We start from the raw sequence: 26838 nt of genomic DNA, 5'->3' as shown, positions 1-26838 counted from the left end.
GCCTTTTCTGGGATTTTTAGATTTATCCACGGTAAAGCCAGCGGGCACACTGTTGTTTTCTAATTGGTAACTCAAATTGAATTGAAAAGTGAATTGATAAATTTGGAAAGTGAACCTGTTGCACTTCCAGTATTTTGCCATGTCTAACCTGCGGGTGGAGGTGTTTATACAATCACGCCATGAGACTCCTGAAAGAGGCCTTCAAAGTCAGGTGCTGGGAACTGATGGAAACTGACATGGGGAATGTGCTGATCTCGCACTTACTCAAGCCATGTCCACAAGTTCAATAGCCACAAGGAGCCCATCTGAATGCTCCCCTGGAGGAGAACCTCAATGAGCTGACCTCAACGTTGTGATCGGCGATGGAGAGGTAGCAAGGCATCACATCTACCACCAGGCAGAGGATCATGCCTCAGAGACCGCCGAACAATCTTAACTCGCCAGTCACGGGCTGTACCCCTGCTGGCCTCCCCTTATAGGAATCAGGACATTATGATCTGTAAACACATCTGTTGGCTGAGTGATATCAGTCCTAAGTTGTTCTAGTCCCTGGAGCTCGACCACCAGATGCTGCGCTACAAAATCAACTAGGACTTGGCCCACAGCTGCCAAGGGAAAGATATCGTTACGTTTGCCTGTTACCCCAACAAGGAAGTGTGCTACCTATCGCAGAGTGTATCTCGGGGCACGAGCAATGGCACAGTGTCTCGAAGATAGAATCAAGTGAGTGCTCTGCATTGTTTATAAACTTTAAAAACTATTATCTTTTTCGTGTAGATTCCCTACGGGTTGCTCTGACCGGCGCATTGTCATCTTTGACAACCAGCTGCCTCCCCATTGAATAATATTTACGTCGATGTATGTCCTTTTATAAATGTTAAACGGGTGAAAATTCCCGTTAAAAGAAACATTTTTCAATTTGGAATGGCGTCATCTGGAAGCACTTGAAAAAATGCGGTCTCGAAATGACAAAACAACTATTAACACTTGCAATTTAAATTTCTGAGATGCGACGAGGTTCTGCTTTCACCACTAGTGCCTGGCCATTCTCAGCAGCTGCTGATTTTCGAATGGTTCTCGGGTTGGGTGAGTCATCGAACCAGGACATTACGTTGGCACAAAGAGCGAGGACATCCATGCGGGGATTGGTTGGAAACACTCGTCCGAGGAACTCCATGAGGAGAGGTTGCTTGCGTACCACCTCACAGTACTCTTCAAACGAAATGATCGTGTCCTTGTCTAAATCGAATTTAAGGAAGATCATTTCCTTCATGTCCTGCAGCATGAAATTCCTGTAATATCATTTATTGGAAGATATTCCGCCTGTCTTACCAATAGCAGCTCCGTGGCTTCTTCTTCGTCCTCGCCATCAAAGAATTTCTTAAGAAAGAACCCAACATCCTCGCCATTTAACTGCATTTTGTCTTGCTTGTCGTAGATCTGCAGCGGTATGAGTATAAACTGTTTACATTTAATAAATTAATACTAAATGGTTTCTCTTACAGAAAAGGCAAACTCCATCTTCATATCCAGGTCTCTGGTGAAATATATGGTTAATAGCCTCACGAAGGACTCCAAGCTCACATGCCTGTCGGGACAAAAATCGGGATGGGTCCCTTGTGTACCATGACTGATGCGAAAGACCGTAGTTGTGCTAATGTTGCAATCAGTTATTTCGAACAGATCCAGCATGAGAGTGGTGAGCTGCTGGATACTCATATACTTCGCCTTTGGTCCATTAGCCAGGACCATCTTGTGGTACAGCATTACAATGCAAATCAGTTCGTTCGTCGTGAAAATGGAGTCCTTGCTCATCTGAACAATCTCATTTGCGTACAGCCAATTGAAACGGGCATTTTCAAGGGTATCTATGGTCTGATCCAAGTCTTTCATCTTGCAAGAACTTTTGAACAATTTAGTGGTTCCTTTGTGTTAAAATAAAAAGGGTTTTGGAGAAATAATAAGGTGTCCATAGAAATACTTATTTACGCCCCGAGTACTTAGTTCGGATTGAAGTTGTATGACTTTTGATTCAATGGTACCTACATAGCTAAAAGTCCCATACCATTTAAACACTATTCCCAACTGTTTACACACTATGTATTTGTATTTCTTTATCTAATGGGTTTCATTTGACCTTGCTTTCGCCCGGATTACGGCATTTATTAAGCTGAAGCAAGTGACAGGATATTACAGCGCTATACAACACACGTACGTACAGTAACTTATGATTATGTGCGAGCTATAAAAGATGCCCGCTTCCGTATGTATGAACAAACATGTCCGAAACATGTTACCTACTATGTATAAATGGTAGTTACGTTACAAAAAAAGCTTACAACTAAAAAAGGAATACATAAAAATAATACAGTGGCCATAGAGAATACTGACTGAGGAGGAGTAGTTTGGGGAACTTATTCAGAGCCTGTTCTTGAGTATTTTCTTTTCTTTTCTTATTTCTTTTTCGACGACACAACCGCGTTTTCAATTGATCTCTTGTTTGTCCGGAGCACTTAACCGATACAGATACAAATATATAATACTAGTTTTTCTTGAAAAAATGCAATGTCTGTAAGTGAGTTCGTGAGGTGCGAAATGCACAAAAAACAACAGTCCATTTGTCGTGACGACAGGCGGCGAACGCGCCCGCCCGTGTGGCAACTTGAGTGTGTCTATGAGTATTCGTATTCGTATTCGTATCCGGCTGTCCAAAAGTTCAGATGTCCGGATGAGCTACATTTCGCTAAACGTATTTCAAGCTAAATTTTAAAGTACTGTTTCTTGTTGATGTTTCCTCTAAATGCACTTACACTCTAATTGCTGGCAATTCGTATTGTATATGCATGCGAGAGCCCGTGAGCCTCTAATTGCAGGCGGCATTGAGCGCCAGCGCCCCCTCCGCACTAGTCGATGGCCCGACGACGTCGTGGACATTGTTGTAGTCCGCTTTGGCATTGCATTTCGCCGCACTCGGTTCCTGTATGCTTCCGTTGTGGCTGCTACTTTTAAGCGAGTAGATGCCCAAGCGCGCCTCATGCTCCCGCCGTTGCTGGCGCAGCCGAATGTCGTGTTCCTCACGCATGTGACGCAGTTTCAGGTCTTGCTCTTGTCGGTAGTAGGCCATCTTTATTTCCTGCTCCATTTGCTCGAAGCGCAGCTTTTGCTCGTGTTCCCGCCGGGCATAGTCAATCTCAGCCAATCGAGCCTGTTTCAGCAGCTTGAACAGGTCCTGCTTGTACTTTTGCTCCATCTCGGAGGTGCTGACAAGGTCGGCTGGCTGGCTATTCGTTTCGGCGGCCACTGGTGTGCCACCCAAAGAGAACTGCTGAAGCGTGGTGACGGGAGCTACGCTGTTGGAGGCTTCATTCTCGTCGGACAGCACCGACTGGGCCTGCGAGAGCTGTGGAAAAAGGTAGATCATTAATATCTCATTTATTTTAAAAGCTTCATCTAAGTCCTCCCCCTACTTACGTTTCTCTGCCGCCTTTTCCGCGGCGGGGCGCCTGCTGTCTTTTCGTTCTCCTCCCCCGTTTCGGCGGATGTTTCTGCTTTGGCGCCAGCCAACGGCAACTGCTTGGCCTTGGCCCGTTTGCGTCGTTGGGCAGGCTGCTGGGCGGCGGGAGTGCTCTCCTGCTGCGAGTCCCCATCCCCACCGGCGGTTGACGGCGGCGGCGATGGGATGGCTATGGTGGACGTCTGCAGGGTGTCCTCGCTGGCGTTCGTGGAGTTGGGCAGAGCGGCAAGCGGCATGTCCTCGTCTTCGTCGATGTCCAAGAGCTCCTTCTTGATCGCGCCGTTCGTGTTGGCGCTGCGCGTCTGGCTGCGCGATGTGACTGGATCCTTCTGCATCTCCTCCATGAACTCGATCATGCGCATGCCCTCGAGAGCCTCCGCCTTCGGGTGCTTTTGCTGGTGCTCCCGCTTGGCGGAGTTCTTCATGCTGCGCCACTGCACCTGGATCTGTTCCAGCAGTCTGTGACGAAAGTTAAGCGCGTTGAACCTGAAGGGGGGATGGACATTAGAGATATGTATCTTAGGTAGATAGTTATACAATGCCAACTTACTGTTTCGTTATCTGTGACCAGGCCAGTCGCTTGGCCTTTATGCTCTTGGCATCCACGCTGCGATTCTCGACGAACGCCACCTTTGACTTGATGACCTCGAGGAGTAGGCCGCGCTCGGCCTCCTCCCAGTTGAGGGAACGTTTCTTGCGCGTGCCCTTCTTTTTGCCGCCCGCGCCTTCCTTCTCGCCAGCGTCCTCGGCCGCATCCTCTGCATTCTCCGCCCCCTCGTCCGCGGTGGCGCTGCTCGACTTCTGTGGCTTCAGCTCGGCCTTCTCGTCCTCGTCGTCGTCCTCCGGCGGCGAGGACGATCCTTTGGCTAGCAGCTCTTCCAGTTTCATTGTTTTTGTTTACAACTTGGCCTTGCGATTGGTTGGATTCCAATTCGAACAAGCAGGCTTGCAAAAATCCTATTTGATTTCTGTATATACTGGAGTTGCAGTGTGGCCAGGTGGCGTTGGTTTGTGGATACCAATTCTAATGACAATGTCTTATTAGTATTTTTCTTTTTTACCACATAAAAATTAAGCAAAGCCAATGCCATGCCACTATATCGATTCGATTTTGCGTTGTTTATATGTTTCCGGCGTTTATCCAGAAAATACTTGTGCATTTATGAAAGTGGTTGTAAAATGCGGAAAACTTTATCGAATTAAATGTGACCATTTCACTGATATCGTTTTACTGTCATACTTGGTATCGAACGAGTAAGTAAGCAGGCATAATTTTTCGTTTCATAAGGTTATTTAACAATATTTTCCAACAAAACCAGCACGATGGCTTTCGGTGACTATCCTGCTGAGTATAACCCCAAGGTGCACGGTCCCTACGACCCGGCCCGATTCTACGGCAAAGGTGAGCACCATCCGCGAAATTACGTAATTTTAAGCGCACCGTTTTTTGCGGCAGGCGTTTGGAGCACATTTACACTGGCCAGCAAACTTACTATTTACATAATTCTTCCACAGCCGATGTGCCATTCGGACAGGTGAAGTTAGGAGAGCTGGGCGCCTGGCTGGGACGCCGCAACAAGAGCCCCAATGCCCTTGCCGGAGCCGTGAGCCGTGCCTGGTGGCGCTGGCAGCACAAGTACGTGTTCCCCAAGCGCGCTGGCATCGCTCCCTTCTTCCAGCTGACCGTCGCCAGCATGACGTTCTTCTATCTGATCAACTACACCAAGTTGAAGCACCACAGGAACTACAAGTACCACTAAGCGGCACTCCGCTGGTGGCACCTCCTGCAACTCTACTCGATCTTGATCCAGTTACAGACTTTCCACACGGCGTGCGAGAGGCGGGCGGGCGAACACCACACAACAATTACTATATTTGGCTTTTGTGTTTGAAAAACTGCTTAAGTGAATAAAACGGCTGCGGATATCTCTGCCCATACTCAATCGTTGCCGCACTCAAAAACCGCATTCGGCCCGATGTCCAGCTCGGCACCATCCCTCTCCCAGCTAGTGGTGGCTTTTGCTGTGTGAATTTCGCAGATGAAGGGCAGCTCCCGGTCGCAGCTAAGGGTTTGCCAAGTACCTTGGGCCGTCAGCGCCACACAGCTGGCATTAGCCTGCTCCTGACTGCAATTAAGTGGGAGATCAAGTCATGAGTCTGGAAATTTGTGAGTTACCCACCTGGTACGAGGATGACCTGTATCCCAGGCCCTATACAGAAAGCACTGCAGGCTTTCCTGCTGAGAGTTTCGAAAATCCATAGGACTCAGTGAAGTAGAGCGGTTGTACGCCAGACCCACGTAGGCCAGGAAGACATTGGACTCTGGCTCTGGGAGACTAAGTAACTTTCTGTTGAACAGAAGCAGCCACTGAGCCAGGAAACTTGTTCGGGATTCGGAGGCAATATGGGCTAAGCTACCAGTAAACTCGGAGGAATTTGAGCAGGTCAGGGAAGCATTCAGATAAGAAGCTGGTGAGGTATAAACCAGAAATAGACCGACTTCCGGCAGGCAGGTGTAGTTCCTAACAACTGGTCATAAAAATTAATACATTTCAGTTAAATTTTGTATTAACTTATCCACTATGAAGCCCAACCTGTTGGCCTGCCATACAAGCTGTAATAATCAAAGCGACTGTCGTTGACCATTCCTGAGAACGTATGGTTTTGTGGACAGGGCAGCACATGGCAGTTGAAGAACTCCCCTGGCTGCTCAAAAACAGTCAATTGACTACGCATATGCTTCTGCTTTTGGGTTTCATTTCTAAAGAACTTAAGATCAAATAGGTTACTATGCCTTTTCGGTCCTCCAGGGGCATAGTTAAAGGCCAGGCCTCGCAGTTCCCGTGTGAGGTTAGCGCACTCCTCCAATGAAGCGGTGCTCTCCAGAGCCAGAGCGTCATCTGTCGAGGCTCGTTGACACTGCCGCACCAGATGAAACTGCAGAGTTTGCCATTTTTCAGTGGGACAGTTTAGAGAACATCTTGCCAGGCCACCCAGGAGGCTCAGCAGCAGTAAAATATAATAGAACCCCATGTGCTACTCAAAAACTTATCTATTCTTGTCAGTTTACAAAGTTAAACTGATGTGCAATGCTCCATTTCAGCTCTTTATCCTATTCTAACCAACCCCTACATTCATTATATGTCACTCAAGAGTCACAAAAGTTATTTAGATCAATTTGCGTTTATTGTTCAATGATTAATATTAACTTACAGCGTAAACTATAATTGAGCTTTTATAATATGAATTGAATTGTGTAATTGAACGGCTCCAGAGGAGCATTCCCAGGCGGAATGCTCGATTGAAGCTGTGCAAAGGCCTAGGCTTACTACTTTGAGAACTGTTGCCAGATTTTTGTTTTGTTTTATTATTATATATAAACTATATATAGTAAGTGGCTGATCGGGACGGCTTCTTTATGATAAGGGCTCCTGCCCAAGTCCAGATCCGGAGTGCAGTTGGTTCAAGTAAAAACAATGACAAGAAAATATTCAGGAAATTCTACTAAGAGTGTCGAGGGTCGTGTGCTTGTGCAGTTTTTGGACCTTTGGCAGTTAGGCATCCGATAAATTAATAAATTACGAATAAAAGTTAGACATTAAGTAGATACGAGTACAAATATCACCTGAGCGTCGGCTGCTGCATTCGTTGTTAGTTCGAGTGATTAAATTAAAGAAGGAAGAGGACGAGTAGGGGTTGTAGAAACACGCTTACACTTACAGTGGAGTGTCTGAAGGAAGGGCGAGTCCAACACCGACTGTGCGGAACAGAGCTCCAAGGATGGGGTATCCTTCGTCGGAGCTCTGCGACATTAGCGGGCAATTAAGGACAATGAACCCATACCATTGCCCGGTAATCTCTGCACAATATTTTGTGAACTAAGACTAATTATGCTTAATCTAGAGACAGCCGCTGGACGACTGACTGCTCCGCTCCAGCATCCGGCATCCTTACAGACTAAGTGGCTCCCATTTCTATCAATCGTTGACTACCGCAGCGGCACCTGCGCGACCGAATTTTATCCTGGTGTAAACTTTCTGATTTTCAACACTTTGAGTGTTTTGATTTTGGAAACTATTTGAATTTTGAATTTCTTTTTTTTTTTTTTTGACTCATTCACGCCGCTTAGCTGCTGTGCGAGAAGGCGGTGTTCGTGTAGGGTCCGCTGTAAATGGAGCTGCCGGAGTTGGACACCGTCTTGGTGCTGCGGCGAGCCATAATGCACAGTACGGCGGCGACCACGGCCAGCATCAGGATCAAGCCGGCAATGGCAATGGCTATGGCGAAGGTACGCTGTGACACGCACAGGGCATCATCCAGGGTCTGGAAATTGGGAAATACATTCTTAATATAAGGAATATAAATACTTAAATGCAACTGATCCACTTACCTTCTCCTTGTACACCGCATCATCATCGCTGTCGTTGGCGTTTTCGTTCTCATTCACATACAGACCCGAGAAGACCTCGATGGTGGCGGGTAGGCCGTCCTCCTCTTTGCTATCGACGGCGGTCTGTCGCTTTGGCCGCTTTCCGCTGCACAAAGGCGCCTCCTGGCAGGTGGGATCCTCCAGAGCGCACAGGCGCACATTGCACTGATAGTAGACGGAGGTCGTGTACGGGAACTTGTGTGCAGGGAAGGTTACATTGGCGGCCAGTCGATCCTCGGTGTAGTTGAACTGGCCCATAATTTCATTGTCCATGGGACAGCTGTAATATTATGGCTTAAAATAAATGCAAACCACATGACTTCGAGCTAAACTCACCCATCTTCGCCGACCAGTCGCTGCTCTCCCCATCCCAAGCCATCGCGAACTATGCAGTCTGTGACATGTAGGCCGTACACCTGCTGCCTATCGATGCTGATCACCAGGGTGAGCGGATCACCAATCTTCACGTCATCGGCTATCTTGTGCTCATCATTGTAGATCTTCATGTGGCAGCCGGGCATAGGAATCTCGTTGTTGCTCACATCCTCTTCCACCTCCTGCGGGGCATTGGCATCGTACACATCCTCCTCGTCCAGGTCGTCATCCTGCTGCTGCTTGTCCAAAGATCGTCCATAGTCCCGCCGATCATCACTGCGGAAGGCCTGCGGCTTTTGGGCATGCTTACGCAGGTGCTTCTTGGGCTTAATGGCGGCATCACGGCTTTTGTAGGCACATCTCACATGGTAGCCGCGTCCCAAATCGGTGATGAGCTTTAGATGCGGTTGCAGCACAATGGTGTTGAAGAATTCGATTCCTCCATCGTCCTAAAAGGGGGAAAGATAATGGTTTGGGTTAGTTATTTAATAATAATGTATAAAGTAAGTACTAGGAGTAATTATAAAAGTCTTCGTTGTCTCTTGAAACACCTTACCCCAAATAACACCTTGATATTCAAATTACATCTACTTTTCACATTAAATAGGTGCTTTCTAGATGCTCAAATTAAAATGAGAATAATACCCCCATTACCACCTACTGAAAAATACGTAGACGAGCAAAACCTGTTTGCACCCGATTCCATAGATGAGCTGAGCCACTACAAGCTGGTCACCTACCTAATGCTAATGCCAAGAAGCCATATCGGCCACATGAACCTCGAGTACCAGCATAATGTACTTACAATGGCGGCACAGCCCCTTCTCATTATGCATTCAGCAAGATTCACGCTCGGCTGCAGCCACTCAGAAGTTGAATGTGCGATGGTCGCAAGTGGGGGCTATGGAGCACTTCCTGGAGCTGCGCCATCAGAATGGTGCTAAAGCCGATCAGCCAGGTGTGACGTCTAGCCAGCCGCCCCTTCTGAAAGATCCGTGGGCCTTATCTCCTCGCAAATTAGCCAAGTTTGCATGATGAATTTTAATGGCGATAGTTACTAAGGAACTTGGGAAATCCAAGAATGTGTGATGCAATTTCCCTTCATTAAGGAAATTTTAATTGAACTTCCGTTGGGGCAGGCAGGAATCTTAACTTGCCACCTGCTTATCAACATTTGAGGTTTGTTGTAATTAATTTTAATTGTATTCTGTTCTTGGGGGGAAAGAAACTTGTATAAGGTTTCTTTTTGTTTTGAAAGAAGAGAATTAAAGCAAGAGAAAGGCATATTGTGGAATCAATTATGGTTTTTTAATGTAAATTATCTAAACCTTTTCATCTTTTCTGCTTGAATCTATAAAACATTCTTGTTTAAAGTTGGCATAGCAAGACAGCACAGAAATACAATAGATTTCGCGAAACTTAAATCAGGAATAATCTATCTAAATGAATACTAAATAATCCATATATTGACATTAATAAAGTCGTAACAATATATTCTTATATTTCGTATAGCTTTATTGATTTCCAATTTAGAATCCGATCAGAAACCTTTTCGCTATGTGTATCTCTAACGGGTTATTCGCCCATCGGTGCGCTGTGCTAATTCCAACGGGCACCAGAAGGCAGAAACAAATCGAGTACACACTCGATGGCTTCGACCGAAAAGAAGAAAGGTGAGGTAATGACGGTGGCAAGTATAGTACTACTTATATATACACCGACGGCTCGAAAGTTTTGTAATTGGGTCTCGGCAGATTTTGGGCACGGAAGTTCTCCGCTTAAGTGGGCTCGGAGGGCTCTCCTCTCCTCCGGCGGGCCTAATTCTTAATGGCCAGATGATGGCCGATGTTTGTTTGTTTGTTGTTAAAGCCGGTATTAATCGAGGGCCAGAAGAAGAATAAGCCGACGACTTGCGGCTCTACTCTGTTCCTGTCCCGGTGTGCGATTTATTGCCCAACACAAGCTCCGAAGCGTTTCCGTCGCTTGGCATTGTCCAATTCTGTGACTCTCCGATTGTATGGCTTAAAACAAGACTCAGGAGGAGGGGGAGGAGGAGGAGAAAGAACCGGCAGGGGCTTCCTTTGTTGCCCAAGAACCCAACTCTGGCCAAGAAGCGTTGACAGTTATGTTTCAAGTGTTAGTTCTCAGCCTCCGGGCATCATCATCATCTCGAGACAATGGGCCAATAAAAAGCATAATAAAGTGACATTTAAGATTTCAAGAAGATTTCCAGGCGGCAGAGATTCTAACGGTAGAAAGCCTATTATGTCATTATAACACTTCTTCATCATAGATGGAGGTATGTAACATATATGTGACCGTGTGTCGAATGTGGATTCATATTCATAAGGGAATGGATGCAAATGCATCCAAATACGGTCCCCGAAACAGGTTCACACTGGACGCCGAACGCCGAACGAATGCGTGGGAGTCGCAGCCAAATCGACCGAGTGACCTTCGCTCCAAACACGGCGGTGGCAGGCATTAAAATATCAATATCGGCCATAAAGCCGCTTACATGTTCGAACACTTTTGGCCTTTTCACGGCCATCCGCTGACATTGGCGGCCAATGAACGCACGAACCGCCAACGTCGATCTCAGTAAGCTTGTCAGAACAAATTGATTTCACTGCTCGAGAAAGATGGCTTGCTCGCTGAGCCGTGAAAAATAGAATGTGTTCGATTGGAGTTCGGAGTTCTGGGATGGCAGCAATTAAATTTTAATTAAAAACGTTGTTGCCCCCAACCCTTGGCGACCCTGTGGCCGATTTAATTATGCCTGGCATGCCTCACAGTCGCGACTTGACGTGGCCCTCGACTCCGCTGCTCCTCGTCTCCGCTCCTCCATGGAGCTGTCATGTGGCATCTTGTCACGCGACTTTTTACACTGCAGTGAGCTCATCTCATGACGTAAGACAGGATGGCTGGCAAGCGATTGGCCATTAGTGGCTGCACGCTGGATGAGACCCGCTCATCGTGTTTAATGACAAACATTAAAAATATCCCCCGACCGGCCTTGGCCGCCTCTCTGTTGATTTTCCAGCCATATTTGTCGAGGGGTAAATAAAATATTTACTGATTCTTGCTTATTGAACGATCCGTGTAAATTGCTTGGGTCAATACAACGCACATATACAAAGGCGCAGCGGCGGCGAAGGACAAAGCAATGAAAAATACGAAAGACTTAGGCAACGAACTGGAGAACACTATACGTGCGAGATACAGAATGTGTGCATAACGAAAAAGTCAGAATAAATATAAATATTGATGAGATCGATAGTGGTAAGGGTTAGAAGCAAGTTGAAATTGATTTTAAATCAAAGTGTTTTTGAAAATGATATTGAAAATCTTGCTAAAATAACGTATTTTTATATTTTACAATGGTATTATACGTTAGGTCAAAAGCATCTTACGCTGTGAAAGAGTCATTTCCGACCCTATAAATCATATATATTCTTGATCAGCATCGAAAACTGAATCGAACTAGCTATCCCCGGTCAAAATGTATTTTTTTTTTAAATTTTGAAAATTTTAAAAATTTTATAAGGGGTTACATCGTTAAAATTGTCAAAAATCGATAAAAATTTAAATTTTTTTAAATTTAAATTTGAATATGCAGAATTATTAACCTAATAAAAACTAGCATAGAACAGCTTTCCGAATTAAAATTCAAGCATTTTTCGGATAGTTATGAGTTTTTTAAATGTTGATTTGTGGAATGAAATTGTCATATCAAAATTTCGATTTTCGATTGGATCCTATAATTAAATGGTAAACTTCGGCTTCTCAAAAGACTTCGAGTCCAAAGTGACGAGAGTGTTTATGCATCATTATTAACCATTTATCTCTTGTTTTATTGGCACCTTAAACTTAAATACAATAAATACCACCTGCTTATGAATGGCATATTATGTATCAGCCAATCAAAAAGTTGGCTAACAACAAACTGCTAGCAAACCCCAATCAATAACATAACATTCGTTCCATCAACCGCATTGCGGTTCTTAAATGCAATGCACTTTGTTGCCACATCAAATGGACGTACAACTGTCGTAACTGCAATTAAAATTTGTAATTTCAAAAATTGTGTCAATCGAGCGAAAGGAAAAAGCAGCAGCAACAGCTTTAGCTTCATACGATCAACAAATTACAAAACGCTAGCCCCGTAAATGCCGAGAAAATTACATTAATATGTATCACAATCGGACTTTATACGTGGCTATAAAAATGCCGCTGTCGGTGCGTGAGTTGCAGCCGCATTTAGCCCGGTTAAGTGCTAATTGAGATTTGAAAATCAGATCCCCAATACCAGATCCCAGACTCCAGATCCCAGCACAAAGCCAACCGTTGTTGGCCCGAATCGATCGGCCGAATGAGCCAATAAATACGTCGGGCCATATATGAATTAGACAAATCCAATAGCGTGGCAAGACTGAAATTTATATGGCACATCGTGGTTGTGTCTCTCTTGGATCACTCGATATTGCTTACAGGGACATGGAGGCAGCGCGTCATGCTCGCTGGGGCGGTTCAGATCAATACTATGCTCGTTCAGATCAGCGATCTTAAGAAATCTGGTTTTTCGTTTAAACTGACAGCCTACACAAACAGAATTTTAAGTAATTGAAATGCGTGAAATGGGAATAATATACACCTACGTTTAGGCAATATATAAGTTTTGGGGTTCTAGGAAGAACAGAAGTATTAAATTTGAGTCTAAGCTGGAATATAGATTTGAAAAAGGGTTTCCCTAAAACAATAATAAAGAAATTTACAACAAAATCTATTCAGATACAAATGGGAATAACTATTAAAACCTACTTTAGGAATGAATAATACCTGTGATAAATTATCCTCTTTTTCAGGCAGCTTATATTTTTCAAAGCTATAAATCTTAATTGCTAGAAAATATTATAAGGCTAAAACCATTACTATAAGGTTCTGTATTTCATAAACCATGACTAATGACTACTATTTTAGCTGGAAACTGTGTTGAGCCATCAAATCGCATCATTAGTTTAGCCGCAAAAGGTGCGTAAGCTGGCCAACCTTTTAAATAAACAAGTCATCTTGGACGGACTTTACCTTGTAACCAATGAGTCGTGTTGCCATAAAAGTGCCTAAACTTAATGTTAACGTTTGTTTTTCTTTTCATTATTTGCATGCCAAAATGGCAGAACGAGTTGGACGGCTTCGGACGTGCCATCACCAAGATCTCCGAGATCTCTGTGATCTGAGTGGGTGCGTGTAATGAAATTCTGGATTGGCCAATTCAATTCGACTCACCGTTTCCTTGGGCATCGTGTTGCACGACCGCAGGGGCAGCTTGTACCGCAGGGAGCCCACGTGATCTCTGCGGGGTAGATGGATGGCATCATGGATTAGAGTCGCCAAGGCGATCGATAGATTGCGCACTCACCTGTACTCGCTCAGGCATGTGGAGTTCTTGGACAGGCCTTTCGGATAGATCATGCCACTGAAGAGCCCCGTCTCATGGTTTGGCGGAGCATCTTTGATGGTGATCAGCATCGAGCCGGACAGGCACTTGATCCGCACGCTCGGCTCCACCGCCGGCTTGGAGGTGGCCTGCGCCTCCGCCTCCGCCTCGGCTGCTGCAATGGCTTCGCTCAGCGAGCTCTGGGCATCCTCTGAAAAAAACAGAAACATAACGCGATATAGGAAATTATGAAATGCAAACAGACGGCTTAAAACACGACAAGAGGCCCACTCCCGAAAACGGAATGTTTGCGCAGCTGAAAAAGCACAGTTAGATGACGGAGGAGCTGCAGGAGGATGCTGCATCTGGAGGAGTAACCTCAAGAGCCGTTAGCATAAATCATGAGCAGAAAAAAAACACCAAGACAATGGGAGCCATGGGAGCAGTATTTACTCAAGCCTGTAGCTCCAAGTCTAAGTCAAAGCCAGCATGCGGAAGACTTTTATAGTTTGTAATTTTAAACTGAAGAAAAATAGTTAGACTTTTAACTTATATTTGTAAGTAATACATATTAACTTGATTCACTAAAAACCAAAACTTAATATTATCCTAATAACTTCAAAATATAAGTGCTTAGCCTTAGTAAATCCGAAAAGTTAAATTACTTTCAGTGCTAGTTATGCCTTTAAAATGAACATTTGTTAGAAAAATCTCTCTCATTTTTGCTTACAATATTCTATGCTTTTTGTATAATTTTTTTCCAGTGTTTGCTCATGACATTGAATCGCTATTGAGGCAGCAACATCGAAATATCAGCCACCACAGCAGCAACAACCCGGCAACATGGGGCGAAGACACGGCACAGAAGCGTTCGTGGCTATTAGAAAGATGCCATTCTGCAAGGCAAGTTCCTTGAACTTCAGCTTGGGCCATGGCCTGGGATTAGGTTGTGCTCTTGGCATTTCCTGCTTACAGCCAGTCGGAGATGTCTTCAGATGGCAATGCCAAGAACCGACTCTTCTTCGCGAAGGTACACAATTGGCCAAGACCAAAGACGGGAAACGGGAGACGGAAGGCGGGAGGTGGGAAAAGCTGGCCAGGCACGTTCGCCCTGGCAGTTGGCTTTGTGTGTATACGGGGCATGTACTATATATATACGAACCCGTGGCGTGGATGGACCCAAGCCGAAGCCCGATGGGATGCCTGGATCGGTTCAACGAACCTTGCAGCATTTCGCATCACTTACTGCGGTTCTTGGGCAAAGTAATTGCATGCAACGCGGCCAAGCCGGTTTCCCACTGGCAACGAATCCGTCGCTCTGGTTGTGGCTCAGGCTCTAGCTCTGGCACTCGGCACATAAAACATTTAATGGCTTTCTATTATGTATAATTTTATGGTCTCCGAAGGCAAAGCGAAGTGCACTTCTCAAATAGAACTTAAACTAGACTAAGGCAACAATGGATCGCATAAATTACACGTCTCCGAAGCGAAGAACAAAGAAACTGCACAGCCCGAAGCCCGAAAAGTATCTCAATCCAAGTGTGCTACTCAAGCTGTCTTGTTAAAGTACATCTAATTTTTAAGGCTTAACTTATTTTCTGCCGTGATGTGATATATTGCGATCTAGACCTGATTTAAGTTAAACTATTGATCGCTTTCTCTGAACTAAATCTATAAATCGAAAAGCTTATGACGGAAAAGAAAACGAAACAGGAAGACAGAGAGATATTTGGTATTTCCAACTTTTAAGAGGGTTTTATGTGAAAAACAAAGGAGTCTTTGTTCTTGAAACTATAAGCCTCGAATGCCTATTCAAGGATGTTTATGAATGAAGTTTCTTAGTTTGTCCTGTCTTTCGGGATTTTTCCTGTCTTCTGTTTACTATTGATTGAACGTCGGCACAGAAACTGATTTCACAATCATTTAGCTTGCTGTAACTCATCTTCATCCTGGAACCTACAGTTCAGAGGAAGTGCATCCTCGCCAGTCGATCCTCGTACTACAGCTAGCCTCCGGTAGTTCCTTAACTACACACTCCATGGCTCGCTGCCCGATCATGGCTCCTAGGTCACCGGGGTCTTAGCCAAATTCCCCCTTAGCTTGAAACGCAATGTGAAAGCCAGAAGGAAGTGTGCCGCAATGTTTGGCCAGCCGCCTCTCAATGAGGCGGCACCAAACAGCCAAGCAACTTCAATGGACTCTTGTTTGCCATGCGATTATGTGCCTGGCACTTTGCTGGCTTTACTGGCGGTGCTTTGGTACCTTTTGTGATTTTGGCCAAACAGTCAAAAGCGTTTTGCAACCAACAAGACAACAGGCAACTTAGCGAGTTTACTTAACAATGGCAACAAAACGTTGGCCGATTGAAGTAGAGTGTGTTTATAACTCTAATTAGGTAATAGTTTGCAGGAAAGCTAATGGATCATGGTAATGCTAGGTATCTCTTTTATTTACAATCTCAGAGGATCAGCAGATTTGTATATTGTTGTAATTTTTCAAAAAGTTTTAAAAGCAATACACATTATTTAGTATTACATTTAATTATAATTGAGAGATGTTCTATTTTAGTTTAAGCTTTAGATGCTCTTTCATATGGATAGTTTCACAATATCGCGACACTCTATATAATTCTTGTATTATTTTCTAGTTAAAGAAATAAATATCCTAATAAAATAGTAACAAATATCCCATGTTTTTGTAAAAAGAAATATTTATCATTATTTAATTTGATTCGGAAGCTTTAAACGCAGTAAAGGAGTCATTTCCGACCGTATAAGCCATATAAATTATTGATCAGCTTAAACAGATGATTCGATCTAGCTATGTCCGGGCAAAATTTATTTTTTTCAAAAATTTCAAAATTTTGAAATTTTTATAAGGGGTTACATCATTAAAATTGTCAAAATTTGACAAAAAACGAATTCTTTTAAATCTTAGAACTAAGTATGCAGATTTGTTTGCCCTATAAAAACTAGCACAGAACTGCTTTCCGAATTGAAATAAATGCATTTTTGGCTTAGTTATGAAGATTTGTATTATCAAACTCCAAGGTAATACTAACTTTGCTTTCCAAAGTTTACTATTTTACCTTCTTGTCTTTGAATGATAAATCAAGGCAACATATAGTAGATGAAAACGCAACCATTTAATATATAAAAGCTGCTAATGTCTAATTTAAATATTATTTTACTTAACAAAGCTCCACAAAGGCAACCAATCGACTGTTTTCTTTACCAATTTGTTAGCCATTTCTTTTAGACCTCCCTCCCCAATAAATTACCAACTCCAATCCATAGAATTTTAGCTTCTTAATAGACAGATTTATGTACTTACTGACTGCCGATGGTATCTGCGCCGCGTGCGTCGTGAGAGCTGCGATTGTCTGCAAAGAAAGTGGAGACAAGTCACTCATTAGCATAGTTGCCACACTGAAGGGGGATATAGTCCGCACAGCGACTATATGTAGTCGATCCCCAATGCCCCATAGAGCGTTGACATAAATCACGGCAAGCCGACAGTAAGTCCCTGCTCTAATCCATCGCCAGTAAGCTTCTTTAATTAAAGCTGGAGAAAAACGCCGAGGAAATTTCGTTTTCGTGTTGCCGGGAGATATGGCCAAGCATTATATTCTCACGATTCTAAGGCTGACTTCACCTCCTTCTCCTTCGGTGCCTGGCGAAAGTTTTTGCAGCCTGGGTTAGAGTTGAACCCAAACCCAAACCCGAACCCGAACCTGAATCTGTGTTGGATCAGCGTCCGCAGACGAGGTTGAGTCGGGCTTAGAATGGAGTCGCTGGTGTGCCACTTTTTGGCCACTTGGCTGGAATTGCATTTAGCATACCGAGAAGGATGAAGGAGGAGGAGGTGGCCGCCACACTGGCCTCCAGTCTCATATCCAGGTTAATCGCATTGGCATGCAATTGTCATTCAGCGGCCCCGCTGATTGATGTCCAATTTTCCATTTCAGTGCCCAGTGGACGCCAGAACCCCGATAATACTTACGATTAAGTGCAGCGCCGTGTAGAAAATATCCATTAGAGTGCCGGTCCTCATGGTGCGACCTGCCAAAGTGAGAGAAAACAAAAATAGGCGGATGTTAGTATGGATTGCAAACCTTGGCAAATAGTCAAAAATCAAAAATCGAAACCCAAGAGACTTGAAAACAGAAAACCCACAGAGAGAAACCAGTTTCGCACCCACAACACACACACACACACACGTATAGGATTATGCTAAATCACTCGAACCGAGCATACAGCGATTCTGTAATGAATATCGTGGCCCAAAGGCAAACTTTCTGTTTGCCAAATGGGTCAAGTCGACACGGCCGAAATTTACTTCGCGTGCGCGCTTATTGCAAATGGGTTAACATCGGTTCGGCTAACAGGTAACGATATAAAGGTAAATCAAGGAGGATGAGGATGAGGAGGAGGAGGTATCTACAAGATGCCAGCCATCGAGCGCTGAGTAAACAAACATCATCCGTCAACTGCAACATCACGGCATGATGACTCTGATTTCCGCTCCTTTTTCTACCATACGAGTTTTGTGCAACAGAAGCCGTGCAGTATTACGCGAGAGATATTAAACACATATCAATGGCCCGTGACAAACGCTTTTCCACTTCCTGCAGAGCGGTGAGAACATTGTAGGCCAGTCATGGCCAGGAAGGCTTTTCCGAAACTGGTCAATGCACCGAGGAAAAATAATAACCAAGCTCTTAGAGATATTTAATTTTTAGATATTTAAAATCAATTACAAATTGTTGTCAATTATTTGAATAGGTTGTCCTGATTTGTGGTCGATTTTATGAACTAATATTTGACTATTTCAGACTAGAGGTATATAGAATATTAGAAAGGCAAGCAAGCAATCTTTAAGTTATTCCCAATTTAATTTATACCAATTAAACTGAACGGGGAACAATGCAAAAATTTATGCTACTGATGCAGCAAGCCAAGTTAAGCGGCTTTCCTATATACATTTTCCCCTACTTTTCAACAGCCCTAATGTGATATATTTTCCTCTGTGCAGCTTGATTATAATCTTGGGCGTCGCAAGACAACAGCAAGCCGCGGCTTACGCTGATGGCCGACAGGCGATAATGATTTGTTGTTACCAGTGCCGCTGCCAACACATTTCATTTACGACGCAAACACACACACACACACGGCGATGATGTCACAAGACCGGCACTCCAGCACTCACCCCAAAACCACCGTATCCAGATGCAGATACTCCGATACAGATATACCGAAACTGGCTCGGTTATTATCCAAGAGCTGTAATCTCCTTGGGAGTCGGGTTGTTATTGAAATGGGTTCGGGAGAGGCACGGAATTGGGTCAATAGATATGGCTGGAAATTGATAAATTGCTGGCATTATGCAGCAAGCACACATCAATTTGTCAATGCTCCAGAGCCCACACTTCCTGAACAATGAGGATCAGAGATCAGAGATCGGATTTGAGTTCGCAACCAACGTGGCTTAGAGCCGAATGCAAATGGCCAACTGACGCCAGCATCGCCATTGGAGCCGGCGACATCCCACGGTGACAATACCAGTACGAGCGCGCACTTCCACTGGCATTGCAATAAATTAGCTAAAATTAGCAAAATGACGCAAGCCAACGGAGCAGTCGAGGGAGACAGGTAACAACGCAAAAAATATATATAAATCCGAATTGAAAACGCAGCTCATGCAGGCAAAAAATTAGCTAGGAAAAATGCGGCGAAGCACGCCAACGAGCATTATGAATAATGACTTTGATTGGCATCTCTGCTGCTCTCGTTACCTAGTTCGAACTTAACGCAAAAAAAGTAAAGCAAGGGAAAATAAACTATATATAAAAGCCAATGTCCAATGAAAATGGCAAATCGAAAATGACCTTCAATTAGGTTCATCAAAGATAAGGGAAATTGCAAAGAATTGGGACAGAAATTGTGGATTGGATTCAAGGTTCTTTCACATTCAGAGAAGAATTTTTAGATCAAAAGGTTGTTTAGGTATAAAAAAAAAAGTTTAAATATGCAGGAAATGAAAGTAAAGCAACGACCGAGTTCTTTATATCCGGTATCCAAGGGGGTTTCTAACATAGTATCGTTGTGAAGAAGAAGGCTTCGCTGACCTCATCAAGTCTAAGTTTTCTTATCCGTCTAAAACAATACGAAGTAAAATCTTTTCATTTCAGATGAGGTAGAAAAATATACACCAAAACTTATTGAAATAGATTTTTTACAGCTTACAGGGATTGTATCTTTTAACTTCCCCTTGAAATCAATTTCATATTTATATTTCCTGTGTGCATAGTTGGCACTTCCTTTAACAGAAGCGCATTTCCTCAATCTAATATTCAGACCACGGAGTAAGTACGTCCCAGAACCCGAGCTTAGAATATAAATTATACAATTTCCTTCCATAAGAATGACTCATTGTCCAATCAATCGAAATGGTTGTGTGTGCACTGGATGGTAACGGATATTTTCAGGTGTCAATTAAAATTCATTTGACACACATTCCGCACCGAAAAAATAAAATAAAAAAACTTAACTAAACAAACATTGGAGTAAATACAACAAAATGGGCCGTGCAACTGAATAAATTAAATGGGTTTTGCGTGCACGACAACGATGAGCCACAAAGTTGTTTGTTTTATTGTTAGGTTTTTGTTTAAACAATTGCATTTTCATTGAGGCAAATGTGTGTGTGTATGTGTACTCTGTTAATGTGGCGGCTAAATGACCTCGCGTGTTTCCATTTTCCAGCGAACGTAATTCATTTGCGTTTAAATACCGCATAGGGAGTATGCAAAAAAATAGTTTTGAAATGCACACTTAACTTTACAGCTTTCTGCTCGAGCAAAATTGTAAAGTCGAGGGTAAAAAACCCGAAAAGCCAGAGAAAAGTGTGTGAAAAGGCGCGTAACTGTGCGTAAAATTTCGCTTCAACTAAATAATCGAAAATTAAATGTTAATTACCCATTAAATGTTTTGGGGCCTGGGCGCAACTAATGAAGGAGACCGTTTAATTAAAGGCAACCGACCGACCTCCTGTGTGGATCGGTTCATTCATCAAAGTATCTGGGTGAACCACATTAATCAAGGGAAGATCTCCAAGGGAGCTCTGGAAATGAACCAATTAGAATATCGACGACTCCCATCTCTCGCACAGATCTGGTTTCAATCTGGAATAGCCAAAGGCACTGCTGGCAAAATCACAGTAAAATCAGTGAGAATCTGTGCTAAGCACACAACAAACCCGAATGGGCACACATACTGGCATTTGGTTTTAACCACACGGTTGACCCATTTGGAACGATGGTGAGATGCGGGATGCGGGATACCAACTTTCGGTTGCGGTTCGCCATTAAATCTTGACGATCAATCAGCATAGCGATGCGTAGAGCTAATTTCGCTGCAATTTCGCTGCCATAGAAAGTAAGTTGGGGAGGGTTAGGTATATTATGGCCTTAAAGACCTACCTTCCCGCTCTGTGGATGCTCCTCAGATGCATTGTGATTGTATCGCATTGTTCTTAATGACGGCAATTAGCGGAGTCGTCGAACAAAAAGGGCAGCTCCGTGGTCAGCCATTTCTTTACTCTTTCTTAACGGGGTCAGGCAACCGGGCTTCAATGCTAGATTTTTTCGACTTAGCTTTTACTTTTAACCGAAAAAGAAGACAACTTCTAGTTGTGCCATAGCCAGCCCCAGGTGGTTTTTTTGTCTCGAAGATCAAAGGCAATTGAGGCATCGACTTTCACCTGCTTTCGTATGCAGGCGCTACGTCTGGAAATTAGAATTTTTAATGCGACGATCTCACAATTAGCTGGCATTTGATCGGGGATTGATGGGTCAGGTAGCTAACCAGCTAACCAGTCAGCCAGCTCGCTGGCCAGGCTCCCAAAGTCAACGGTACGGAACGAGCTTTATTTTTTGTATTACCTCAAGGTCAGTGCAATTGTCTCGAGCGTTTTTCCCCTTCCCACCCCCCATTGTTCAGCTCTAATGAGGCAACAATGCTTTAATTTGCTGTTGGCCAATTGCAATAAACGCCAACGCCGATACCGTTTAAAGATTTTGATTTGGCCAACAGCAGCCATTTGAAGCCGGCCACAATTGGCCATTAAGGCAATGTGAGAATTTGAAAATCGCCCATCATTAGATGGAGTGGTGCGACCCCACCTTCTGGAGCTGACCTGGTTGGGCTGTGTTGCCACACGCAGCAGCAGCAACTCAAACTGGAGCGTGGAGACGACGGCGTCTTGCCACATTGTGCGAGCCAAGTTTGGGGTGAGACCAAAACGGAGCTGACTGGCCAATTGGTTGCGTATCTGCTGCTGGGTTATGTAAGTTCTCTCTGTTTTGGCGTGGATTTGTCAAGATGTCCGATTTGGCTCAAACGCTGACTGGCAATATGCAAAGCGCTGATTGGACACCCACCACAAGCACTGGCCCCGCGGCTCTCAGCCTGAATATATTTTTCTCTCCTCTCAATTTGACGCCTAATTTTTGTGGGTTACAAGCTCTGCGGCTATTTTTTTGCCACAGCAACAACAAATCCCCATAAAGCCCCAAAGAAATTCGCATTGAACGTGACTTGAGCTAAGCCATAGACATGAATGTGTTTGATTTTTATCAGGCAAGTCTACAATTTTTTCAGTTTTAGCCATTTACTTTGCGTTGTTTTGCTGTTTTGCTTTTGCCTTTTGACTGGCGCCCATTGTTACCCGCTGTTTTGTATTTTTTCCCTCATGTTTTTCTCATTTTGCCCCGAAGGCAGAGCAGAAACTAGTTTTGTAGTTCCGTTTTTGCTTGCGAGTCGGCTTTGGCTTTGGATTTTGCGTCTAGAAGTACTTAAAATGGAGGCTCCCAGCGACATTGGCAACGGGCTGCGGCTACTGGGAGCTTGGTGGATAATTCTTCATTAAAAACTTATTTATTGGGGGCTATTTTAAATGCTTATACTTGGCGGCGACTGATGAGGGAACCCGCTGATGAGCCAGAGACACGGGCAATACTAATTACAGCTCACTTCGGGCTGACCTCATGCTCCTCCTCTCATAATAACTTTATCCGCATTTCCCGGGGCTCAGCTCGTACATATATCTTTTTATATTTTAGTGTTGCTTACATCTATATAAGGAAAAATGATCTCATGCTTGGCTGAAATGAGCAAAAGAACTTTGCTGGCGTGAAGAAAATTATTTCCTTGGCTTAGGTCATATCCGTTCTTTGAAAAGAACAAAAAGTGTATTTAGAATTTATCGAATATGAGATTAGTTATAGGAGCAGTTAGAAGAGCAAAATATCTTATTATTATTGCTTTAAAAGAATTCAACTTTAGTTTAAATTATTCTTTATAAAACAAAAAAGAAAGCTAACTAGGAAAAAATTTAAATTTCTATACTCTTGTAGCTTAGAATTGGACCATGAAAATTGTTCATAACTTGGCCAAAAATGCATCAATTTCCATTCGGAAAGCTGTTCTATGCTAGTTTTTATGGGGTTAATAAATCTGCATTTAAAATTATCAAATTTAAAAAAATCAATTTTTTGCCGATTTTTGAGAATTTTAATGATGTAACCCCTTATAAAATTTTCAATTTTCGGAAAAATTTTAAACATTTATTTTTTCACCGGACATGGCTAGATCGATTCCGCAGTTGATTCTGATCAAGAATATATATGATTTATAGGGTCGGAAATGACTTCTTAACTACGTTTCAACCTTCTGACTGAAATGTAAATACCCTACAATGTATACATATAATGGCTATATATTACACATATTTACCAAACTTTAAAGATCTGTGATCCATTATTTCTATTACAAAACTCTCCATGCAGCTTAGAATATGTGAGAACCAATCCTGGCTATTTAATTCACTCAAAGACCGGCCAACACAAGGCAGTTCAAAAGTCTTGGCCTGCCGCCACACCCCATTTAAGGTTTTTTCGGATTTGAAAGTGACTTCGAATGAATGGAACAAACTTGGCTGCAATGGCAATAGTTAGTTTTTTTTGCGTGGGGTTCGGCTTAAGGTAAAAGCCTGCATTTAAGTCCGCTTCAGTTTGCCAATGTTGATTTAATTCGCCAGAGGTGGCGGTGTCAACGGCGGGGGAGCGGTACAACTAGCCAGACGACTTTTCATTTTGGCCAAAAACAAACAAGAAACCCATTGCAGCAGGCATATTGTCCAGACCGGAGAGCATATGACTCACGACTGGCACGCCTTTCTAGCGGCGCATTATGGGGCTTTTTGCATAATTAGTGGCTAGCGCGGCAACGTGTCGTATGAGTAACGAGTGAGCCAAGTTCGTTGCCTAAGTCTTTCGTTTGTGGTCTCTTGACTGAACTGTAAATCTATATCTTCGCAGCGGAAAATCTAACGTTGCCAAAGGTCTTAGCCTGGTTGAACGAACTCTCTTTTTTGGCGCTTTCTTTGTCGGTTCTTCGGTATTTCAGGAGATTATAAATCAATCAACAAACGCACACCTTTTGGCATGCCCACACGCAGTTCGGAGTTTAGTTCATGAACCCGCTTCGCCAGATTCGTCATCATTTGCATTTAAAGCCACAGAAGTTGGAGGAAGTTGACTCTCTGCCTCGCTCCACACTTCACATCACCCAACCGCAGAGTAATAATAAAATTATACTACATACAAGCATATTTTCCGTCTTTATTTTTATACATTTTGTAGCCGCCTCAAGGTCACATTTCGAGCTGTTTGCCTTTTTCTTCGCTCTGCCTCGCCGTGTTATATAAACAAGTTAACTACACATGATGGCTAAGAAACTGGTATTCAGCTGGCAGCGCGCCAGCTCGGATTCGCCTTTTAATTATACAAATTTTACGCTTGCGTTGGCGTTCCTCATAACGCCAAAGCGAAATACTTGTGGCAAACAAAGCCAAAGTATTCTCCGAGAATGCTGAGAAGAGGAAAACTTCGACAGAAGTTGCGGGGGCAACTACTTGGACTCCATCGATAGGCCAGATCCGTAGCGATTATCCATTATTCACAACACAAGGCGTTGCATTCAACAGCAGATGAAGACCATTATGTTACATTGGGCCATCGGACAACAATATTTTGATAGCTAACAAACCACAAATTAACCAATTAATAGGCCATGCATCACCCAAAAAAAAAGGAAAGGTTCAGTTCGGTTGGATTCCCATCCCCATGCCATCCCCAGATGATGCAAGTGTCGGGCCAAGCCGAAGCCGTTCCCGCCGCCATCAATCAAATTTTCTAATTGCTTCTTTAGACGCCAAGACTCACACGACCCCGACGAGCATAATTATGGCCCTGTACGGATCGCTTGATGTTCCGTGGAAGTGCTAAAACTCCGTCCAGGAGGAGAACCCAAGCTTACTTACTCCGGGGAGTTTGTTGGGTCAGCCAATTAGCAACAGATTCTGGCTTATAATGACCGCACACAATGCGTGGAAAATGTGAATGGACTTTGGGTCTTGGAAAACTCAACTCGATGACACATTGCATATGCGCGGCACATCCAGGAATGGAAACTGGGAACTGGCAACATGGAAAAGCGGATGCAAGACGGATGTCCGTGATGTGGCTGCTCAAGCAGCTGCCCATCCCGACCATCTATGTGTCCCCCAGATGATGCAACTGGCTGCGAACTTGGCAGCCAATTTCGGCCAAAGTCAGCCTTGGAAAACAGGTTCAGATACGCCGCAGATGGGGACAGTTTTTGTATTTTTTTGTGCGAAAAACGCAGATAAGGCCCATTTCATTTGCACAGAAAAGCAATTGCACAGCTCCTGCGCGTCTCCCGGCTCGAGAAAAAATATGATATTCCCCATCACAATCATTCCGCGAATTTCAATCGAGGCAAAACAGAGGCTAACCGGTTTGGCTGATGGATTTTTGGCACAGCCTGAGCCACATCCACGTCGTCTGGCGATTTATGAAGTCATCTTTTAAGGCTGTTTCGGTTTTGTTTTTGCAAAACGGCACAAACTTCGATTCGCCCGATTTTAACTGTATTTCTCTTTGGGGTTTTCTGGTTTTTTAACCAAAAAACATCACTCACCTCTATCCAACTTCGCCCTTTTTGCGTAATCCAATTAGTTATGTGGCCCGTTGTTTTATTAATTTGTTTGGTTTGCTTTTGCGATTTTGCTACGGTTTAAACTGGTTGCCAAAAATAATGATGATTTTTTGAAAATTTTGTTTCACACAAGCTTCAGCTTGAATACATTTTTTGTGTGTGTATATATTTTGCTTGTATTTTTTGAACGGGCTTCCTCTATAATTTTGTTCGTTTTTTTTTGTGGCCAACACTCGTTTTACATGTTAACGCTGCGGGAATTACACGTTTAAGAGATTTGGCCAAGAGCAACCGGAGAGACGGAAGAGAGTCTAGGCCCTCTCTAGCGAATTGTGGCGAATAATCCGCGGTTGCTGCTGTTTTTTCTGAGAGACAAACAAAAGACTTGAAGCAACAAACTTCCCGACACTTTTACACTTCCCTCCCAAAAAAAATACAGGCGAAATATTCAAAAGATTCACAAATCATTCAGCACGTATTTACTTGGTGCGGTTCAACCACCCGTCGAGCTTAATGCTCGATCGTAGCTTCCCAAGGGCAGCAACAATCGGGGGAAAAAACACGGAGCTATACTTTAAATCACACAAAAACAGCAACAACCGCAACGCTTTTTGAATCTCGAAAAGCTTAATCAAAAATCTTTTGGATTGCGTTTCGAATCCACTGGCACGATCCAATTAGAACCGAGTAAACGCACTATCAGAACACTCCACTTTTCACTCGAAAATCATACACTCACGAGGATCGAATCGAATCGAATGGGATCGAAATGGAGCGGTTCGGATCGGATCTGTCGTGCGATCCGTGCGTTCGTTGAGCGTTGTGGATGTGTCTCGCACACCAACCTGGCCAAGACTGACTAGACTTGAGGCCGAGACGCTCTCGCAGTCCGATTGTAAACCGTCAAGACGGCGTCGCCACAACCGGTCTTGCCAAGATTCGGAGTGGCATGTAGCTAGGCGGTTTTCGGAGTATTTGGCAAGTCCAAGTGCGCTCTTAAAGC

The 26838-nt window shown here is 43.8% G+C and overlaps 5 protein-coding genes and 1 long non-coding RNA gene across 11 annotated transcripts; 2 read left to right on the top strand and 4 right to left on the bottom strand.

Moving 5' to 3' along the window:
* The first annotated feature begins 18 nt into the window (after positions 1-18).
* On the top strand, positions 19-908 carry LOC147644402 (uncharacterized). The gene is made up of 3 exons (XR_015270693.1): positions 19-66; positions 131-723; positions 778-908. It is a non-coding gene; the product is annotated as an uncharacterized LOC147644402 (long non-coding RNA).
* Positions 854-2052, bottom strand: LOC110176794 (calcium and integrin-binding family member 4). The gene is made up of 3 exons (XM_020943234.2): positions 1504-2052; positions 1333-1440; positions 854-1276 (listed from the first exon to the last, which is right to left on the bottom strand). The coding sequence occupies exons 1-3, from the start codon at positions 1891-1893 to the stop codon at positions 995-997; spliced, it is 780 nt and encodes a 259-aa protein (XP_020798893.1). The 5' UTR covers positions 1894-2052; the 3' UTR covers positions 854-994.
* Positions 2053-2083: 31 nt separating this feature from the next.
* Positions 2084-4539, bottom strand: LOC110176772 (uncharacterized). The gene is made up of 3 exons (XM_020943215.2): positions 4065-4539; positions 3472-4000; positions 2084-3400 (listed from the first exon to the last, which is right to left on the bottom strand). Exons 1-3 carry the CDS (start codon positions 4400-4402, stop codon positions 2864-2866), a joined length of 1404 nt encoding a protein of 467 aa, XP_020798874.2. The 5' UTR covers positions 4403-4539; the 3' UTR covers positions 2084-2863.
* A 197-nt stretch (positions 4540-4736) lies between these two features.
* ATPsynF (ATP synthase, subunit F) lies at positions 4737-5457 on the top strand. Its single transcript, XM_086828716.1, has 3 exons — positions 4737-4772; positions 4834-4916; positions 5030-5457. The coding sequence occupies exons 2-3, from the start codon at positions 4838-4840 to the stop codon at positions 5272-5274; spliced, it is 324 nt and encodes a 107-aa protein (XP_086684842.1). The 5' UTR covers positions 4737-4772; positions 4834-4837; the 3' UTR covers positions 5275-5457.
* On the bottom strand, positions 5064-6600 carry LOC110176784 (uncharacterized). The gene is made up of 3 exons (XM_020943224.2): positions 6109-6600; positions 5695-6043; positions 5064-5640 (listed from the first exon to the last, which is right to left on the bottom strand). Exons 1-3 carry the CDS (start codon positions 6545-6547, stop codon positions 5454-5456), a joined length of 975 nt encoding a protein of 324 aa, XP_020798883.2. The 5' UTR covers positions 6548-6600; the 3' UTR covers positions 5064-5453.
* Positions 6601-6678: 78 nt separating this feature from the next.
* pio (zona pellucida domain-containing protein piopio) lies at positions 6679-26801 on the bottom strand. Of its 6 annotated transcripts, none has more exons than XM_020946414.2 (9): positions 26575-26801; positions 25818-26086; positions 17758-17816; positions 17089-17137; positions 13738-13966; positions 13605-13671; positions 8280-8767; positions 7905-8223; positions 6679-7837 (listed from the first exon to the last, which is right to left on the bottom strand). In XM_020946414.2, exons 3-9 carry the CDS (start codon positions 17806-17808, stop codon positions 7640-7642), a joined length of 1401 nt encoding a protein of 466 aa, XP_020802073.1. In that variant the 5' UTR covers positions 17809-17816; positions 25818-26086; positions 26575-26801; the 3' UTR covers positions 6679-7639. The 6 variants fall into 6 exon arrangements, with proteins under 6 accessions (XP_020802073.1, XP_020802097.1, XP_020802089.1 ...); XM_020946438.2 differs by having other exon boundaries at positions 26569-26719; XM_020946430.2 differs by having other exon boundaries at positions 26533-26696.
* Positions 26802-26838: the final 37 nt, after the last annotated feature.

This window comes from Drosophila serrata, unplaced genomic scaffold, assembly GCF_035046125.1.
Source record: "Drosophila serrata isolate PLE 108 unplaced genomic scaffold, ASM3504612v1 contig_184, whole genome shotgun sequence".
NCBI classification, from domain to species: Eukaryota; Metazoa; Arthropoda; class Insecta; order Diptera; family Drosophilidae; genus Drosophila; species Drosophila serrata.
The sequence above is the reverse complement of the archived record's forward strand: the minus strand, read 5'-3'. Positions and strand labels throughout refer to the sequence as shown.